General features: G+C 43.7%; 1 protein-coding gene across 4 annotated transcripts in view; it reads left to right on the forward strand.

Annotated features, from left to right (window-relative positions):
• Window positions 1-14,451, forward strand: part of RNF145 (ring finger protein 145) — a 40,400-nt gene extending 25,949 nt beyond the window's left edge. For all 4 annotated transcript variants that reach the window (XM_065029670.1, XM_065029668.1, XM_065029667.1 and 1 more), the window contains exons 5-11: window positions 2,419-2,654; window positions 5,967-6,142; window positions 7,693-7,833; window positions 8,639-8,821; window positions 10,496-10,643; window positions 11,315-11,671; window positions 12,812-14,451. In XM_065029670.1, the coding sequence (XP_064885742.1) occupies window positions 2,419-2,654; window positions 5,967-6,142; window positions 7,693-7,833; window positions 8,639-8,821; window positions 10,496-10,643; window positions 11,315-11,671; window positions 12,812-13,255 (1,685 nt within the window). In that variant the 3' untranslated portion in view covers window positions 13,256-14,451. The remainder of the gene's footprint in view (window positions 1-2,418; window positions 2,655-5,966; window positions 6,143-7,692; window positions 7,834-8,638; window positions 8,822-10,495; window positions 10,644-11,314; window positions 11,672-12,811) is intronic.
• Window positions 14,452-20,688: the final 6,237 nt, after the last annotated feature.

Genomic DNA, 20,688 nt, shown 5'->3' on the forward strand with positions numbered 1-20,688 from the left:
CAGCTCACAAACTGGGAGGCTTTGGCTTTCTGTCAGCAATGTTTAATGTATTTTGCAAAAGGAAAAGAGTGGGCAGGAGCTGAAGGCAATAGATTTATTCCTTATTGCCTCACTCCCTAGCAGAGGAGCCTGGTGTCCTGCAGGATTCCAGCTGTCAGGTTCATTAGCTGTGTCTGGCGGTTTTCAGTCCACGGCATGTAAGTTTATGGAGTGCAAACATCCGGCTGGCTTTGCTAATCTTAGCAGATAGCTAGGGTGTTAAAATATATTTATGATTTGATATGAGGTACAAACTAATTTCTTCTGACTGATCCTGCTATGTTACGTGTGTTGACTGACGGTGTACAGCCCCACTTGGAGATAATCTGATTTACTGCAGAAACATTGTCCATCCTGAACTAAGGTGCTGCTACCCCAGTTTAAAATGGGAAGTACCAGTGACCAAAAGCTCCGTTGGAGACATTTTCAGGCCTTTCCTGAAGGGGTTGAAAATCAACAGGCTGCAAACGTCAGGAGGGAGATTGGGGCCTCCGGAGAAAGGGCTCCATGTATTTTCCTCTGGTCTCCTTCCCGTGACAAGTAACTTTTGATTGGTGTTTAAATTAAAAAGGTGGGAGGGTCAGAGAGTTTAGCAGGGATGACCGGCATACTTCACACATCAGTGTTGGAGGAAAGCGGGTTTTGCTGTTGCATGAGACTGGACTTACAGGTCCTTATGTCATGATTGGAGAGCCCAGAGTCATCCCAAAGACTGCTGGATTGTTTAACGCAACATTGTTAAGATATTTTATCAGATGACCACACTCTTACTAAACCCTGAAGAACATATTGGATGCTGGTATTTGTATCCTTGTGTGTGTGAAGCTGGGTTGCCTTAGTTACCGTGAGTTGCAGAAATCTTCCCAAGCTGACTGTGCCAGGTTTCTCAATATTACAGCACAGCAGCACTGGTGGGAGCCGAAATAGGGTTGTAGCAACACGTGTGCGGGCAGAGAACAACAAAGCAGAGGGATAATGCTTCAGAACTGGAGTCTGTTGAACTTCTCAAAAAGATGAGTAACTTTCTCTGAGACTTAGGAGACCCAGTGTGCTGATAGTGTCCTGCTGAGAGCAAGGGGGCTTCTTCTGAAAAGACATCTGCTAATTCAAAAATACATTTAGCAAATTGACAGTAGGACTTAAACATGGAAGAGGACAGTGTGAATGAGGAACAACTTTGTATGCTTAAGTAGTACAGGTCAGAAATTGCTTTAAGCACAGTCGCGGTTATTTTGAAAGCAGAAGTCCCTTCCTGGGTAGGGAAGCAAGGCAGAATGAAAGCAAACCTCTGGTACTGCTGGTTTTCCTCTTGCAGCTTCCATCCCCAACCCATCCAGAAGGGCTTACAAGGTCAGTACACTTATGTGAACACATGGGGTTAGTGCTGACCCAGAGATGTTAACAGCCTTCATTTTTTTTCGCTAAGGTTAACTCCTGGTTTCGGGAGGAGCTGCGAAACACAAATATTAGTGGAGGTGGCTCCAAAACAGGGCATAAGCACTTGGTGAACCAAGGTTCTGCTTTGAAATAACACACAATAAACCTTTTCCATACTGCGAATATGAGGAGTGAGAATTACTCTTTTCCAGGCAATGTACATTTTGCCCCACTCTCTTTCCTCTGCGATAACTTCCAGTGTCTCCAATGGGAGCAGTTCTGTTGGAGTGGTCTGCTCTGGAAATACCACCCTCCACGTGTGTGTGTGTGTGTGGGGAAGAGCTCTGCTCGTGTTTGTGTCCCTGCCAACTGCAAAAGAGAATTTAGTTGTTAATTATCTGTCACTTGCAAGCTCCAGTGATAATTTTGAGCAACTGCCTCAGGGTATTATGAAATAATTGAAGTCTCAGCTGCTGACCTGGCTGTTTTCCTGTTGCTATTTTCGGCCAGTAATTTCTCTTGACACTTTAAATATTGTTTCTTTAAAAGCCATTCGGCACTTCCGATTACTTTTTTTGCATAGAGGGATGACGTTGTATGGGTGGGCTTCAGAAAAGCTGCTGCTGCATGTAAATATGCTGATGGGATTTAAGTTGAGCTGGGGAGGGTAAGGCAAAAGAGGGATGTCTTGTTCAGTTATCCTCTGCGTGATTTATTCCTGGAACATCATATTAATCTGAGTATAATTCTGCATGCGTTTTGGGTTTACATCTCACTAATCTGCAAAGTGAAATCCTGCACTTTGTGCAGTTGGAAAATGGCAACTTTTGTGACCCAGCAAAAGATGCAGAGGAGCCTGGTTTCATAACGGGTATGTCCTAGTTAGAACCGTCACAATATGCTGGATGTTGATAACTGTATTATGGAAAGATAACGTATTAAAATACGTTTTTTTCTGAAGGGGATAATCAGCTTGATTATAAAACCCTGTCTCGTTTTCAGGTCAGCTGGTGGTATGTACGCTCTGCTCCTGCGTCATGAAAACAAAGCAGATCTGGCTGTTCTCTGCTCACATGCTCCCTCTGCTGGCACGACTGTGCCTGGTCCCTTTGGAAACCATTGTCGTCATCAACAAATTTGCCATGATTTTCACTGGTTTGGAAGTTCTCTACTTTCTGGCATCGAATCTTCTGGTGCCCTATAACTTGGCGAAATCTGCATACAGAGAGCTTGTCCAGGTAAGGCAGTGAATGTAACAATGTTGTTTTCCTTGGATTGAGCTTTTTTTGAGGAAAGAAAAAAGTACTTTGTCTTCTGTGCAACTGTATTAAGTCACGTTTTCTTAGCAAACCAAATCCATAGCATCTTCTTTCATTAATTTATGGTAGCTTATAATTTGTATGGGTGACCAGTTAAGATATTAGCCTGAATTATGTTGCTCTCCACCTGATCATATCCACTTTGCTTGGACTTTGCTTAGTCCTTTCCGAATCCAGGCTAAAAGACAAGATTGTGCTTTATTTACAGCCTTATTAAGTGAGCAAGGTAATCCCCATGCATTAATTGCAGTAGCTGTGCATTGCAAGAAATTTCTTCTGTATGTGAATAATTTGTATTTATAATAGAGTTAAATTGGGAGTAATGCCAAAGCTGATTTTTTACGGTAATAATCACTGACTTACAGGGAGTGATTTGGAAGGTCTGTAGTATTTTCTTTAGAACAGCAGCATTGCTGAGACCTCTAACAGAAATTAGCAGAAACAGACTGATCTCATCCATTTAGTTAATGCCTTGGCATCTGATACGTATTTAGTTTAAAAGATATTTTGTTACTGGTACAGAAGCATCACACCTAATGTTATTTATATAAAAATAAAATATATATGCATATGCATCCTTCTGTATATTTCCATATAAAAAGATTGATGCTCGCTTGACTTTTGACTGACACACTTTTTCAGCTTTCACCGCTCTCTGGATTTTTATGTTTTGTTTTAAACCAAGCCACCAGTTTCCTGCCTTCTGCTCCTCGGTCAGAAGCAATCTGAAAACTAACTTGTTAAGCTCTTTCAAAGCCGTCTTTAAAGCTCTTCCTTACTGTCATATCTGTCATACACAAATAAAAACTTGGCAGTAGCAGGTGTCTGGTGTGCCAAGGTCTCAGCCTGTCATGTTGATCATTGCTGGCTGGTTATTTGTTTTGTATGTAATTGGTCTTTGGAGCAGGATTATCCTGTGCTTGTACAGTACCTAGCATGGTCTGGTCTTGCCTGTAACTAGCTTGTAGATTTGCTGATCATTAACTCCTTTGGGAGCTACCTGGCAAAGCTTCAATAGCTTTGTTTTCCAGTGAGAATAGGAAAAGCATACTTAACAGTTTACTTAGCGTGGTAACATTTGGGGTGAAACAGATGGACAGCTTGAAGACTTGCAACAGGTTGAAACCAACACTTTGCTTTTCCATGTGCATGAACACATGCAGAGTGTTCCTGAAGGCAAATTGGATGCAGATTTGAGAGTCATGTATCTATTTTTTATTAGACACATGTTTAAAACACTTCAACATCTTACACTTTAATTGCAAATACATTCCAAGGTGAGGGGGGCAAGAATTGTTTGTTGCTGAATTTTTTTGGTTGGAATTGTATTCTAAATAGAGCTGTTGGGCAAGTCTCCTCATCTCTAGGATTGCTTGTCTCTTCCCTCCAATGAGTATCTCACATTTTCCACACTAGACTGTATTACAGTGTTGTAATCAGGAGGAAGAAGCATTCCTTGTTCATGGCCTTAGGACACTGATCATACTCCTTCTCCTGACTTTTTATCCAGAGGGCATACAGGCTTTTCCTTGAGAATACAGAGAAAACAGTAAAAACTTTATAATGTGGCACTGAATTTGTAATAGAGTGGTGTATGCTGCTTTTCTAAATGCATGTAGTAGAGGGCGGGTTGGAATATAAAGTTGTGTGTGAGTGGTTTTTCCTTTGACAATATGGGAAAACATGATTTATTATTTTTTTTTTAAAGAGCTTGCTGCTCTTTGCTTGTGTTCCTGAAACAGAACAGAGAAAAACATTGGCTCATAGTATGTTCATATAATTGGCTGCAGCTCCACTACACATCAAGCTTAATATGCTTATTCTAGAAGAGGTTATTGCTGTTTTGTCTTCAGTGTTTTCCTACTTGTGTTTCCACCGCTATAACTCTGTGTAGCTGTTAGTTCTCAGTGATGCCTCCATCCTGGTATTTGCAAGTTTACTACTATTTTAGGGTGGATTTGGTTGCTGGTTTGAAATCAGTGGCAAAACTTCGTGAATATTGGGATGTTGAGCACCAGGAGTGTTTCCTGAATGCGGCACCACAGGGGAGACAGCCCCACCAGGTGGCCCAGGGCAGTTTTTTGTGTCTGTATTTCAGGCTTTGCCTAATGATATAACTTAAAAGCAGGTCCAGAATCTTGGCTGCCTATTTGCCAGAAATACCTCAGGGTTATGAATCTGCGTTATGAGCGTAGCATGACCCTTTTCCCACGTGGTGGGGCACTCTGCCAGCAGCTGCGTGGCATTGCTTGCATTGGTCCCAGGCCAAGGGAGTCTCCTGAGGGCACAAGTGTTTCCTTCACCAAGCTGTGTGCACGGTTAAAGCAGGAGCTCGGCACCATATCCCTGCCAGCAGCTCTTTGCGTGTTGATGAGCCACAGTACACACTGCAGCAGGTCCCGTGAACGTAACATCCATCCTGCTTGTCATGAAAGACTAAGTTGGCAGCTTTTTTAGTGTTCACTAAAATTTTCTAACCAATATGAATTGTATGTCATTGTGGGAAGCAGGTGATGAGGAAACAGTAGTTACGAGTGATTTCCTTTTGACCTTTTGTATTAAGTCAAGTTATATGAAGTTCCAGCTTCTTGGAAATTACTGTATTGTAACAGTCTTTGCAATACAAAAGTAATTTGAGCTTCAGAGTTTCTGAAATAACTCTTAAGCATGAATTTCAAAACACTTTGTGGATTAGGAGCAGTCAGATGTCTGGTACTTGTTCTTTTTAAAATACTTAAAATGTCTGAACTATTATGTTTTTCCTTAAAACTAAGTCAGCAAAACAAATCTATTGTGCTGAAGTGATGTGGCTCATATTTTCGTATCCAGTGTGTGCAGTGGGCAGTAGCTATAGAGAAAACAACGTTGCTGTCCCTTAAGCTGGGCAGAAAGGTCTGAGTGGGCTGCGGCAGATGGGCAGCACGTGTCCTCACCCCTGAGGCTGCAGCTGCCAGCTCTGAGCCCCTTGTTCACTGGAAGGGACATTGAGCTGCTCTGATAGTTTGCTGCACACTCAGGTAGGTGTCCGTACTTCAAGACAGAGAGTGGATCAGTGGGTAATGTGTTAGTGCTCTCCCTTTGTCACGTTGTAGTCTGGTGTACCACCTCTTCTCCTTTGGGATGGTTAATGCAGTGTGAATTATCGTCAGCTTTTTTGTGGCTTTATTGTTGTTATCAAATCACAGGTGCTGTGAACCAATAACAAACTGCATTTTTTTCTGTCTTGCCCAGGTGGTGGAGGTGTATGGTCTCCTGGCTCTGGGGATGTCTCTGTGGAACCAGCTGGTCGTCCCAGTTCTCTTCATGGTGTTCTGGCTTGTCTTATTTGCTCTTCAGATCTATTCCTATTTCAGCACACGGGACCAGCCTGCTTCAAGAGAGAGGCTCCTCTTCCTTTTCTTGACAAGGTAATTAACTAGTTAATTAATTAACACCGCACAAGGCAACACGCAGCAACACGACTGGAAAGCTCTTGCTTGTGTGTTTGCTGTTAAAAATTGTCCTGTACCTTTCATTTTCGTCGTTATTCCTCTCAAAGTCTTTTCCATGGGTATACAACTGCTGTGATTTTTGAGAAGCCTTGAAGAGTTCAGCTCTTTGGGACAATTCCTAAACTTGTGCTTGACACATGAAAATAACACTGAAAGCTTCCCAGGCTTCTCTTTGAGCTCTTAAGCTTTTCTGGGGCCCTTGCATAGTAGATCATCTGGAAATAAGTTTAAGAAGGGTACTATTAATAAAATTATCTGACAAAAAAGGATTGGGCGTCAGGTGGAAAACCCAGGATTCTTGATTTCTGATAATTTATTTTGAAACCAAACTTAGAGTTCCTCAAATATCCCACAGTAATAGCTGCTTTAAATACTGTATTTCTGACTGTCTTGACTGGCACGAGCAAATAAAAGCTTTTTCAGCCCATTTCAGTTTGGTAAACAGGCAGAATCTGAAGGTTTACTGCAAGCACTGCAAATAGTATATGTAAACATGTCAACATTTTCTGCTGTGAATTGCTTTCAAAGGAGTTTTCTGGTTAAAGTAGTCATTAAAAGAGACAAAGTAAATGTCTCTTGGATGAGCTTTGTTTATTTTTGAAGCATATGCTTCCTCAAAACTCTTTTGTCAGAGTGCTGGACTAGTTCACTCTTCAGTTGGCTAATTAGCATGGTGTGTTTCTCTTACAAAACTACTATCTTGGTAAACAAGTGAAGTTTTGGATTTGAGTGTATGGGGTTTTTTTTGGTGTGTGTGTTTTTTTGTGAGGGTTAGGGTTTGGTTTCTGTTGGTTAGTGAGCGGGGGTGTTTGTGTATTACCTTGGATTATGTATGTGAGGATTTCCAGATGTGCAGTCCTGTCTGACAGCTGGGTCTTCACCATGCTGGGGCACAGGGTGCACTGCACTGCACTCCCTTCTTCTGCCAGTGTCATGTTTCAGAAGCTCAAGTACTTTCTGAGGCTTAAAGTGCTCCAAGTACTATAGTGCCAGGATGAGCGGAACGGCCCTGAGGTGAGGGAGCTGAAATAACTATTCTCAGCATCATCAGATATATTCTGGGGTCTCAGCCTTTGGGACTTCACTGCTGTAGCAAAAGAGAGGACGAAACCTGCTGAGGGAGAATATTCACCGTCTTATTTTGCTGCTTCTGGCTCAGCCGTTTGAAAGACAGGTGTTGCCTACCTTGACCTGGTGAGAATGCTGCCAGAAAGCCCCCAGTCTCCCGATATTATCTATCCTTTTGATGTTTGTTTGCACTATTATTGTTCTGAGTGGGAAGTGCCTTAGTGAATCCAGTGAAATCTCAGCAACAGACTTTTGGTTGGGAAAGCCCGATGCAGGGAGGACAGTGCCGCCGTGTGGCACATCTGAGAGGGACCAGGGACATCTGAGAGGGACCGGAAACAGCTTTTAATATTGTCATTAAACCAATCTAATTTTGCTTTCCCCCTCTCTCCTCCCAGTATTGCAGAATGCTGTAGCACTCCGTACTCGCTGCTGGGCTTGGTTTTCACAGTCTCTTTTGTGGCTTTGGGAGTTCTGACTCTCTGCAAGTTTTACTTGCAGGGTTACCGAGCATTCATGAATGATCCTGCTATGAACAGGTAAGTGCCTCGTTGTGCCTAGGGTCTAAACAGAAGCAGCCAAAAAGTGATTTATTTGGAAATACACAGATTGCATTGCTATTTTTTAACTTCTGGACTCTTGGATATCTTTGACAGGCTTCTGGTCTGCCAGCCTATGTGTGCATTGGAAGGGTTTGAGTGAAAACACAGCTTGTCACAAACTTTTTGAGAGATGGTTCATTTCTGTAGCATTCAAAGATATTATTTGGGACTTGAAAGCACTAAGACTATCAAGCTGCAATTTTATTTGCATGAGTCACTAGAAAATTTTCACGTTTGGATAATATAAACACTTCACATTTCCGTGTCCTCATTTACCCTGTAGTCATGTGTGAAACTTTACTAATGGATGAGGCTTAAAACACTGCATTGTATTGATTGCCTGTAAATTACTATGGAAATAGCCAAAATATAGAAACTGCCTTTTCTTAACACTTGTCCTAACTTGTCTGATATGAAATTGGGATTCTGGCTATGACACTACCTTGCTCAGTTATTCCAGCCCTTAACTATAGAAAGTTCAGACCGTGTGCAAAAGAATGTTTTATATTTTGGATTCCAAGATGTGGAAGTAAAAACGGTATAAATCGGGGTTGCAGTGCTGGGTGCTCTGTACTTCACTGCATCAAATACTGGTGCTAAGATGTGCTTCTTGGAGGTATTAAATCCAGTCTGAAGGGTTGTGGCGGAAACAACTTATTTCCTGGTGTTTCTAGATGTATTTTTCATACAGCATTGACACACAGATGTGATTGATTGTTCTTTTAACTGTGTTGATCCACAGGGGAATGACTGAAGGAGTCACACTCCTGATCCTGGCTGTGCAGACAGGTTTGATTGAGCTCCAAGTTGTGCATCGGGCATTCCTGCTTAGTATTATTCTTTTCATTGTGGTGGCGTCCATACTTCAGTCCATGCTGGAAATTGCTGATCCCATTGTCTTGGCACTGGGAGCCTCAAGGGACAAGTAAGAGACTGGTTTCTAAACTGAAAGTTACTCAATGTTCTTTTTAGGAGCTGATAAAGTAATAATTGATGGCGTGATTTGGATTTTTAGTAGCTTGTAAGTACCTTGTCTTTTCTGTATGCAGATTTCTTTTCTAGTCTAAATTCTCTGGTTTTTCCCTCTCTGTCTTCCTCCCTCGAGGGCACACTAACACTTTTCACCCTGCTTTGTGCTGGCAGACAGAGCTGACTTTGGTCGCCCACTCTGAGTATTGCACAGAGGTTTCCCTCCAGTGCAGTGGTCTCAGACACCTGTTGAGGATGGGAAGTTTCTGGGAGTGACCTTGTGTTAGATATTGTAAGACCTTTTTTTTTTGTGAGGCTGTAATTCCAAAATGATAGGGTTTACCGGCACAAAAGAAGAGGTGGAAGACTTCCATTAGTGTACCAGATGTCCTGACCATGTGGGATTGTTGTTAATTTGTGTTTTGAAGAGCTGTATTGGTATCTGGTGTTCTTGTATTAATCTGTTTGTATCTTTGTTAATTGCTTGTGTCTTTTCCTTTTCTGTAAGCTGTAACTGAGGAAACAGGAGGTTTGTTTTTGTGTAGAGAGTTTGTTTAGCTCTGAGGCTACTTGTGGGCAGCGTGTGCTGCCTGCAGTGATGTTAACTTCAAATATAGTAACAGAGGGAAGGGGAGTTGAGCCAGGATATGAGCATCTGCCCAGCTTAAGCAAGCAGACAGCGAGTTTTAAATCTCTTCTGCCAAATCTCCCAGGCAGTTCTAAATCAACAAGGATCAGGGTAAATTCCACTTCAGCTCTTCCTTTCTCCCTCACCCACAGACACAGAATTGCAGACCTCACAGTAGCATTTTGATGTTTCTTCAGACCGTATTAAATTAGCTGATTTCTGCTGCTGGCCTGTCCACCCAATACCTGCACTTTTTCTATACCATATTGCCAGAGCTAAATGAGTTTAAAATATCAACCTGAGGAGCATGTAGAGGTAGTATAGTAAATAACTGGAGATGTTCTGAAAGCCTTCACAAATGGGTAGGTGTAAAAAGATGAATGGTGTGTTTAGGTTGGGGAGGAGATTAGGAAGAAGTAAATGATAAGAGCAGAGTAAGGACTGGTGGAGATGAATGTTCAAGTCCCACTACATTTCTTCTTTTGTGATCCCTAAATTAGGGAATATGCTTCTAAACGCAGCAGGATTAAATCTGGTGATGAAAGGAAATACCCTTGCTTCATGCAAAAAGACATAGAAGAGTTGTAATAAATATGTAATCTGGAAGAACTCTGTTTATATAGAAAAGTCTACAAAGTTACATGTCTATTTCATAATGGTTTTCATTTCAATAGGCTTCCATCTGAAACATTCAATATCTTAGGTATTTAATTTGTGTAACCACTGACTTGACCTATTATGACAGTTACCGGAGGTGAATTTTTTGCCTATAATCTTTGTATTGAAAGCAGCAAAGGTCAGATGAGAGGAAACTTTTCATACTGTATTTGTTGTAGGGGTGCATGCTGGGAATGAGACTGTGCCCAAGTCAAATAGAAACTCCTTTCAACAAGTGAAAGCCTTGAGCAAACATCTAACGCACCTGCATCCAGCAGGCAGCCTGTTTTTATCCTGACACTCACATCTGACTTAAGAAATAAAAACGTCTTGCGTTGTTTGCAGGAGTCTGTGGAAGCACTTCCGAGCCGTCAGCCTCTGTCTGTTCTTACTTGTGTTCCCTGCGTACATGGCCTACATGATTTGTCAGTTTTTCCACATGGATTTCTGGCTGTTGATCATTATCTCCAGCAGTATTCTGACCTCTCTTCAGGTAAGAGTGTTAGCCCTGTGCAGCCCTGCATTGGCTGTGATCCTCTTACTCTAGAGGGGGACATACGTGGTGAGAAAAGAACAGAAATGATAGAAGGACAGAAGTACAAGATACGATATAAAAATCTCTAATCCAGTGTCTGAGGCTAAGGATGGGCTGAGAGCATAGGTGAAAGGAAGTCTGTTTCAAATTGTAAGGCCAGAAGGCTTTTGAGGGCACAACTATCACAGTAAAAAGTTTGGGGTTTTTGTTTTTTGGTCTTTTTGTTTGTTTGTTTTTTCTAGAGCACTCATTTATGTATTGTTACCTAGATGTGGCTCTTTGAGAGCAGTTTGATGTTCAAAACACAGTAGTGTGAATACAGGAAATGTTTTGTACTATGTTCAGTTATTAAATTTATAGAATCGCCCCTCATGGTGCTCAGCACTTTTGTTTAATCAACTCAGCCGTGTTCTGGACTCAGGAAGGTACAGAAGGGGATGAACTTGGGAACAAGCTTAAGTGCTCTGCAGGAAGGAATGACTTCTGTTTGTCTTGAACTTGAGCAACAATGTGACTCCTTTGGGGCTTGTCTGCTCTCTGTGTGGTTTGGGAGCATGGACAAAGCTTGAAGGACTTGAGCTCCAGTTCAGAATTGAATGCTGAGCTCATGGTCTTGCACTGCATTACAGGTGCTTGGGACTCTCTTCATTTATGTCTTGTTTATGGTGGAGGAGTTCAGAAAAGAACCAGTAGAAAATATGGATGATGTGATTTATTATGTAAACGGCACTTACCGGCTGCTGGAATTCCTCGTCGCTCTCTGTGTGGTGGCGTACGGCGTCTCGGAAACCATCTTTGGTGAATGGACTGTGATGGGTTCTGTGATCATCTTCATTCACTCCTATTACAATGTGTGGTTGCGGGCCCAGCTCGGGTGGAAAAGTTTCCTTCTTCGCAGAGATGCTGTGAATAAGATCAAATCACTGCCCGTCGCCACAAAAGAGCAGTTGGAGCAACACAATGACATCTGTGCCATCTGCTACCAGGTAAGAATTCGAGTGTCAAAAAGATTGACTTGAACTTTAATACCTCTAGACTGTTAAGTTCAGCCTGCAACTAGTAAAATAAATTACTTGAATTATATTTAATGAGTTATATTGTGCTATGAAGTTATTTGAATTGCCCCGTGTTTTGCTTTGTGTAAATTGATTTGGAGTGCTGTCACTGAGATAGTTTGGATATGTTTAAATTTTCATTCCTTTTTTCCAGTTACACGAGAAACTCTGTCCTTGAGCTTCTTTGAAACCTCCTGTGTTTGGGTTGAGCTGGTCTCAGCAGTAACAGCAAACGTGCCTTTCCTTCGTTAGTGGAAGATTTGGATACTGAAAGACAATGTGTACTCAATAGCTGATCTGTTATTATTCCATAGGAGCAGATCAGTCTCTACAGACTTTGCTACTTCATGCACAGTGTCAGTTTTATAACAGAAACGTAATTATCAAAAGGTTAAGGGACTGTCTAATGTAAGTCAGCAGATGTAAAGACCTTAGAAATTAGTGCTGAAAGTAATATCTTTATCACATCTCCAGCTCCAATGTCTTTTTCTCTTGGATAGAAATTGTAGTTTTATGTGACAGTGAAAGAACCATCCTAAGATGAGTAGTGTGCAGTTGGAGTGTGATTGGATTGACTCCAACTCTGATCGAAATTCTTCCAGACTAAAACTACCAGTGCCAGATTGAGAGACAATGTTTAAAACACCAGGCGGGTGATTTGTGGGTCTCAGCTGACAGAATTAGGGTGTCACTTAGTTTCTGGTTTGCTGCTGTTTCCTGTTGTATCTGGAAGTGTGCTGGTTTCGACCTGCACAATTGTTTCTTGAGCCAACTAATCCTGTGACTCTCATCCTACAAAAGCTTGTATTTAAATGTAATAATACATATGCATTAGAAACAAAGCTTTTGGCTAATTTCTAATCCCAGTAGTGTAAGGAAGCAGATGCAGCCAGTGTGTGGATTGTGTGTGTATCTGATTGTGAAGGGCTGTTGATACGAAGAAACATTCACACTTGCCGGTGAGCTGTTTCTGTCTCTGCTGTGGCTGGTGGACCCAGCAGCTGTGTGAGATGAGATGAGATGAATGGGATTACAAATAATATGTGTTTTCTTTTTTTGTGTGCTTTCCAGGATATGAAAACTGCTGTAATCACACCATGTAGCCATTTTTTTCATGCGGGTTGTCTTAAGAAATGGCTGTATGTGCAAGAAACCTGCCCGCTGTGCCACTGCCAACTCAAGAGCCCTTCGCAGCTACCAGGACTGGGAGCAGAGCCAGCTCAACAGCCAAACCCCAGCGCAGAGCAACATACCAGACCTGGAGATGCAGCCGAACCCCCTGCTGTTGAACATGACAACGGGCCAAGTGTGAAAGGCAGTTCTGGCGAGGGGGATGGACAGGTTGGGGAGGGACAGGACAGCCCGAAGGCCTCTGCTGGGACGGAGGGATCTCAGAGCACGGACAGTGACACAAGCCCGTGTGGGGCCAGCCAGGGAGCAGCTTGTGCTGCAGAACCAATTGCAGCCCCAGAGGGGTGTCCAGCTCGAGACCCGAGCGTTTGTGTCCAGCTCTAAGGTGACAAAGGATGAGACGGGAACAAATACATTTCAGAGATCCAAGTTTGACTCAGAAGAAAACCTGTCCTTCCACAGCTGTGAAAGAAGTTTAGCTATTAATGCTGGTCAAAACGTAATCTCCCATGCTGATTTTTGTGGGCTGCTTGGTAGCGGTAACTCCAGTGAGATGTAGTAGAAATGACTCCAGAAGCTCTCTGAACTGTGGGCATAGGAAGGATGTCTGGAAATAAATTGCAGTAAAAAGTGTTTTTGGAGACATAGGTGAGAGGTAAGAGGAGTGAGAAGTCTGTGAGAAGTTGTAGAAAGACAGACAGAACACGAGCTTTTATTTTGGTCAGGAAGAGGGTGTCACATCCAGCCAGGTATCCACGAGGCGTTAAATGCAGAGTTGCCGGTCTGGCTGAGGTGCAGCTTTGGTTGCTGACAACATTTTTTTATGGCACGTATGCAAAAATCAAAGACAGAACAGCAGCGGTTGTACTGGAAGATGGAAGCACTCCGTATACGTCATGTGTATGCTTTGGGTGTTCTTGGTGGGGCAATTGCATTTGAATTCATGTAATCTATAGCGACTCTTGACATTTATGATGGAGTCTTCAATATTTTGATGTATATGAAACTTTTGCTAATAATGGGAACAGTCTGGGCTGCATGAAGTAAACTAAAGCTCTAATGAACACTTTGACCTCTGCTACCGTGTGCAGGAGGAAAGTGGGATGAGTTTTAGGGCACAGAGCAAGGCCTTACAGTACTGTGCTGTGTAATGTTTAATTCTTGCAGCTGAATTCAAACAGTATTAAACTCTGGCGATATTTGCACTTTGGGAATGAGTACATTATTGTGTATGATCAGACTCCGCAAATGCCACTTTTAAAGCTGTTAATAGGTTTGCACCCTTTTTTCTTTGACATGGACATGTCCATACTTAAATTTTTACATGCATCATGGCTTCAAGTAGAACTAGGGACTGGGTGGGGAAATAGGCGGGAGTAGGGAGCAGGCAATTTTTTTATGTGAATTTTGATATGAAGAGAAATTAGTCACTTATTTATACGATAGGCTTGACTCAAGTGTTTTTCAAAGTCGGTATTCCTAATGTGAAATGTGATACTATTTTATTTTTAGTAGTAAATTTGGATGTAGACTGACAGACATAGCTGAATGTCTTAATAAATTACATTTGAAGATTTTTACACCTGGTTGCGTGATTCCTGTACTGAAGTTCCGTGAATTATGTGTTGACTGGCTCTTCTGCAGTAGTAGCTTTCTGTTCCCCTTGGAGATCAGTGGAACTTGTGATACCTGCTTTCTCCCCCATTTCCATTGCAGTGCTGTGTGTTCTGGTGGTACCTCCTGCTCTCCCCTGGTTCTCACCACCAGACCTGCACCAACACAGAACAGCACAACACGAGGCCCGTTTGCTCCTGGAGCCTGTGGGAGCTGCTGCTGAGCCTCCAACAGAACCCAAACCTTCTTCATTCTCACTTTGACAGGATGGGAGGATCAGTTCCACCATCCTTTCATGCTGTATCTCAGTTTTGTTTTCTTGCATGTTGATCAGAAATTCAGGTTTACCAAGTGCTTCAGTGAGCACTGCAGAGCTTTTACTAACTGGTGGGTGGGTTGGGGGCGGGGGAAATTGTGAGAACTTCTTTCTTGAAGTCTCACTCCTGTTGGTCAGTGATTTGGAACCTTCTCTTCTGTGTCTGTGCTTCTGTGGAACAGAGTTTTTCTCAATAAGATGTTAGGCTTTTAACCTACGGAATTAATGATTTTTCCATTCTAGCCGCACTTAAAAATCTGCGGAGGTGGGAAATTGAGAATTTCTAGGCTGCGCTTTAGTGTTGTGAAACAAAGGCTTTCCCTCGATTCACAGAATACGTTCTTGAAGACCCTCTGTTAAACCCTGCTTTGCTGTCCCTGGGTGTGGAAAGATGAGCCCACAAGTTCCTCACACCAGGGGTGGGAGGTTTTCCCTTGGTTAAGATCAGCTCCGGGGAGCAGTGGTTCCCCGGGGAACAGCTCAGCAGAGTCGGGCTGGTGGGATGGAGCCTGGAGGGGCTGTGGCTGCTGGACACACCTCAGGGCGAGTGCGAGGAAGGGAGAACAACTTGTGCTCATCTAGAGTATTCATCTGAGGACAGGAGGAAATCACAGGAGCCATCAGCTCCATTGCCATCCCACACGGTATGTCACGTCACTTTCTTAAATATAGGAAGTGGTGGTGTAACAAAAAAATAAGGTTTGCCTTCACTGTTTATGCTAAGAGCCGTTTCTCAGCCTGACTGATCTCTTGGCAATGAACCTTTTAATTTCTACCCTAAATTATTCGTAGCTAATGGGTAGTGCAAAAGCTAGAGGAAAGGACTATGGATTTACACCGACATCGCTAAGAGGTAAGTGCGCCTGGAGACTGCTCATTGAGAATCAACAGACCCACAGCAGACTGAACAAATACAAATGCCCCGTCTGCTGGGACGGCGCGTCAGGGCGTGGATGTGGCGCTGGAAAGGAGCCCGGCGGACCGGGTAGGTACGTGCTGTCTGAGGAGAAATGACGCTGCAAGGTGCCCACCGCAGTGAACCACAACTGTTCTGTGCTGGAGAAGGTGCTCGAGGATGTGGAGGCTCAGGCAATCTCAGCTGAGTTCTGCATCCTGGCAAGAGGGTGTGATGAGATGAAAACATCTCTGCACCTTTTCGACTGTAAGAAGGATGTTCTGGAGAGGAAGGGAAGGGAAGGGAAGGGAAGGGAAGGGAAGGGAAGGGAAGGGAAGGGAAGGGAAGGGAAGGGAAGGGAAGGGAAGGGAAGGGAAGGGAAAGGAGGGGAGGCTGCTGGCTTGGAGAGTTCATAGGAACGGGGCTTTGCTTGAAGGATGGAAGTTACCTTCCTTGGGTGCCAACACTGTTACAAAGAATTGTTCTTAAGAGGTAGAGTGTGTATGTTCATGAGGCAGAGCTGACCGGTTACTAACATCTGCTGGACTAGAAAGTTCAAGGAGGGAGGGGTTTGTGTGTGTGTGTGTGTGTGTGTGTGTGTTCGTTCACTTTTGCTTCATTTTTGGCTTTGTTTTCTCCCACTCAAAAATGCTGACAAAATACCATTTTCTGAAAAACTAGGGACATCTACCTCTAGCAGAACTCAAGAATAAGCCTGCAAGGAATGGGAGTGGATGGGAAATAAACACTGAAAAGCCAAGCGGGCTGTATCTTACGGGTAAGGGTGTTCAGGGATGAAGTGAGAACTGTCAAAACTCAGGAATGAAATGAACCTATCTCAATGCTCTGTAGAGCATTTGGGTGAACAGACCTGATCTCTGAGCTTTGTCTGGTGCAGAACTCCCCCCTGGACACGCTTGCTTTGAGCTGATGTTCTCTGCAGCTGTGCATGAGTAAATGGGGAAAAAAAATGTCTTTTGAGTGTTTATGATGAGGGTAGAACTGCAGGCTGAGGCTTGAAATCATTTTCATGATGTCAGGACTCCTAATGGTGGTGTGATTGATGACCATTTGGACTCACAAAGATGCTTCCAGCCAGGTGATACAATGGGAACAGTTGGGAATTTCATGGCTGGTTGGTTTGTCGCTGGAAGTGGCAGCACTGATCACAGGTTGTGATGGTCTGTATGTCTGGTCAGTCCTACTGAGTATCCCAGTGCTGCTGATTGAGAGTCCATTGCTCTGGGCTCAGGGAAGTGTTATTTACACGAGGTGAGATGACTCCACGAGAAGAGCAAACAAGTCTGTGGCTGGGAATTTGAGCTGAACTCTTTGGTTTGAACTTCACTGCCCTCGGCTCCCTTGGCTTTTGGCTATTTTGCAGCAGAAAAACCTATTTCCTTCCCTGTTCCTAGTGAAGCACTTCATTTCATGCCAAGGCAGAGAGCTCTTGAAATGCACAAAGTTTTCCACCCCTTCTTTCAGAGTCCTCTTCTTCCTCATTAATTTTAAATTCAATTTCCAAGTTACCTCAGTCCTTTTCCTGAGATAGACCGGAGTTTGGACTTATCTAAATGTTTGAGAACAAAGTTGTAACGTTTTTCCTAACTGGCAGGGACGGTCACAGAGTTTGATTTCAGTTTGTTCAAAGTTCAAATTGTCTCTAGCAAATAAGATAGAAAATACAAGAAAGCTGATATCGGTGTCTAAAAAAACCACACTTGGGAAGGAGAACTGGCTGTTGGAAGCATGTGATGTTGGGAAGCCAGCTGTGTGCAGAATGAAAATAACTGAATTAGAGTGAAACTTGCTGGATTTTGTTTGGGTCAGGAGAGCGCAGGGCAGGAAACCCACGCACTGGGGTTGAAGCCGGCAGCGCAGCCCGTCCCGGCATGGGCGGTCATCAACGGCTGGAAGTTCTCGAGAAGGAGCGTTCCATGGACCACTGCTGGTTTCATAGAATGTCCTGAGCTGGAAGGGACCCACAAGGATCATGGAGTCTAACTCCTGTCCATGCACAGGACACCCCACAGTTCACATTGTGTGTCTGAGGATGTTGTCCAGTCTCTTCTTGAACACTGTCAGGTTGGGGCTGCGACACCTCCCTGGGGAGCCTGTTCAGTGTCCAGCACCCCCTGGGTGAAGAACCTTTTCCTCATGCCCAACCTAAACCTCTCCTGGCACATCTTCTGCCATCCCCTTGGGTTCTGTTGGTCACTAAAGAGAAGAGCTCAGCCCTGTCCCCCCTCCTCCCCTTGTGAGGAAGCTGCAACCCCATGAGGTCTCCCTTCAGTCTCTTTTGGTTCACGCTGCTCTGTGGAGGTGGCTTGTGGATTGGTACCGGCTTTTTTCCTCCTGTGTGTTGAATTTGTATGAAGAGATCTTTAATTTTCCAGCACTACTTGTCAGTGTCTGGATCTGCAGGGTAGCTGAGTCTGCCCTGTACCGATCGCTTATTCCAAGTCTTGCCTGTGACGGGACTCCACAAAAACATTTGTGGGCAAGACTGACAAATACATTTCCCTACTAAGCTCTTTGGCTTTGCTTGCACTTATAAAGGTGTCAGTAAAGGCAATTTTAAACTCAGTTTTTCATAGTGTTGCAATACTGAGTTTAGAAATTAACTGGTCCCCCTTTCTGTGAAGTGCATGTTCAATCACGTTAAGGATCACAATTCACTCCCCTGCACCTTGAAGATAGCAGTTTTCTTTTTGACAATGCCTATTTCTTGTAACTCTGGCTATTTTATTTATGAGCACCCTGCTGGAGTCCCAGGCCAGGGCTGCGCTGGCTTGGGGACGACGAGTGCTGATGTGGAGACTCTGGCCAGGGAAATTCCATCTGCTTTCATAGAGGACGTTACAATTCAGCTGATGAACCACTCAGCAGATATGTTCTGTGGCTCTAATGTATTGATTATTGTCTTGAAAACAAACGCTGTCTCTTGGAGAAAAAGGGAGCCCGCAAAACTTGGTGAGCTCTCTACAATTTGGAGGGTGTTAAACAATACTAAGAGAACATACCCGGCACACATGTAAACCTACGGGTGACCGTCTTGGTTAAAAAGATGTAAGAGAAAAACAACTTATATGCACAAATAACCAATCCAAATTAAAAACAACAGCCACAAATAGGTTTCTATGTGTTACAAGTAATTAGACGTGATTTTTCTCAGTAGTTGTCATTTTCTGGAGGCTTATAATCCACATCCTAAAATAAACCTGGTAGCTGAAATTCTGGGCTAATAAACCAGCCAAAGACCAGGCGATCTGCAGGATTTTGGAGCAACAAATGTGAAAAGCATAGGAGTGCAATGTGGATAAATGACTTAATTCTTAGGAATTTAAAATGTAAAACTGACTTAATTGGATCAAAATAATCAATTGAATACATATCTGGTATTTACAAATGAAATTATATACAGTTCCTTAATTGAACATAGTCTGAGTTTTCTTTAAACTGATTGTTCACTTCTAGCTTGGGGAAAAAATGCTGGAATGCGGGGGGATTAAGTTTTATTTATTTTCCTTGCTAAGAGCTGCGTTGTGCAATTTAAAGGGAAAGGTCCTTGAAAGATGGGTTCCTTTGTAAATGCTTTCAGACCTTGTTTGGTTTTGGATGGGAATTAATTTCTCGAAGACCATGGTGGAAAGTGCGTGTTGGTAAGTAAAGAAAAATGAAGAATTGTAACCTGCTAAGATACATCTTGTTTTCAAGACGAAAATCTTCGCATGCGTGTTGCTGTTTTGGGCATTGCTGATGTGGCCACCTTGCTGGAAAAAAGGCTGGTGATGATCTTTGTTTGCCCCCAGGTGGTAGGAAACACGCAGTGAGAGAACCTCATATCCAGCTGTTGGATATTACTAGAATTCTTCACTATACCTTGATGTACTTTAATATTAACCTTAAGTGCTGCAGAAGACGCAGCCACGTGTGTGGGCTCCTTGTTGAGCTCTGTGGGTGCCGTGGGGGTTCTGGTCTGTGTGTGTCCGTGTGTCCAGCTGTAACACAGCAGTGAGGATTGACTGAAGCAGTTAGAGACATTTTGACAAAAACTGGACCCATTCAGCCATTTCTCACCAGAATTACAATTGCATTTAAGGTGGATCTGATGGCTTCCAGGTCCCAATTTCTTTTTCTAAAGGTGTGGAGCTGGAAAGAATAATTAAAGGAAGGTGCAGGGTCACCTTTTCCCTCGGTATGGATGAGGAATGATATAAACCGAGTTCTGAGAACCTCCTGACCGTGGCAGTAGGCACAGGGTCTGGGGTGATGTGATGGGGTGGGCTGCTGTCATCTTCTCCCCAGGCTTCTTCCATCAGAAAATACAGATCTTACCCTCGTGGGCTTTTTCTTTTTAGCTGTGTCTGTCTGTCACTGATGGGTCCTGGAATTATCCCCTTTGCTTTTGGAGACAAGCAGTCTCTGGATCTGCTTGTGCTGTGCTTTTACAGGGGGTGTGTAGAACGCTGCCTGTGGTAGGTTCAAGCTCCTCTGGTGTTGCTGTGGATCAAACTCTTCTCTGAGCAGAAAACTGGCACTAAACCTCTTCTTCACTCCTCCTGAGGATCCAACCCTTCAACACCTGTGTGACAACCCGTGTGTAAACACCTGGATGAAACTAAACCCCGTGCGACGGGACCCCAGACTGCCCCAGAGCCCGGGGTTGTTTCCAGCGGGTTCGCTTTTCTCCTTTCCAACTGCAGAGGGAGAGGATGGAGTCAGGAGCCGGGGCTGGGGGCGGGGGAGCCCGGGCAGCCCCCGCGGTGGCCACGGCGGGGCGGTGCCGCTCCGCAAACCGGAGCGGCTGCAGGGGGGGAGCAGGAAGCGGGGCTGCCCTTCCTGGGGGTTCTGCACATTTAAATAGTGCATGGCGAGTTTTACAAGGAAAAGAACAACAATAATAGAATCTCACGTTTGAATCCACCAGCTGTAACAAATGCCGAGTGAAGCTGCGGTCCAGCACATCCCCTGCGATGCCGATGCCCTGTG

This window comes from Columba livia, chromosome 14, assembly GCF_036013475.1.
Source record: "Columba livia isolate bColLiv1 breed racing homer chromosome 14, bColLiv1.pat.W.v2, whole genome shotgun sequence".
NCBI classification, from domain to species: Eukaryota; Metazoa; Chordata; class Aves; order Columbiformes; family Columbidae; genus Columba; species Columba livia.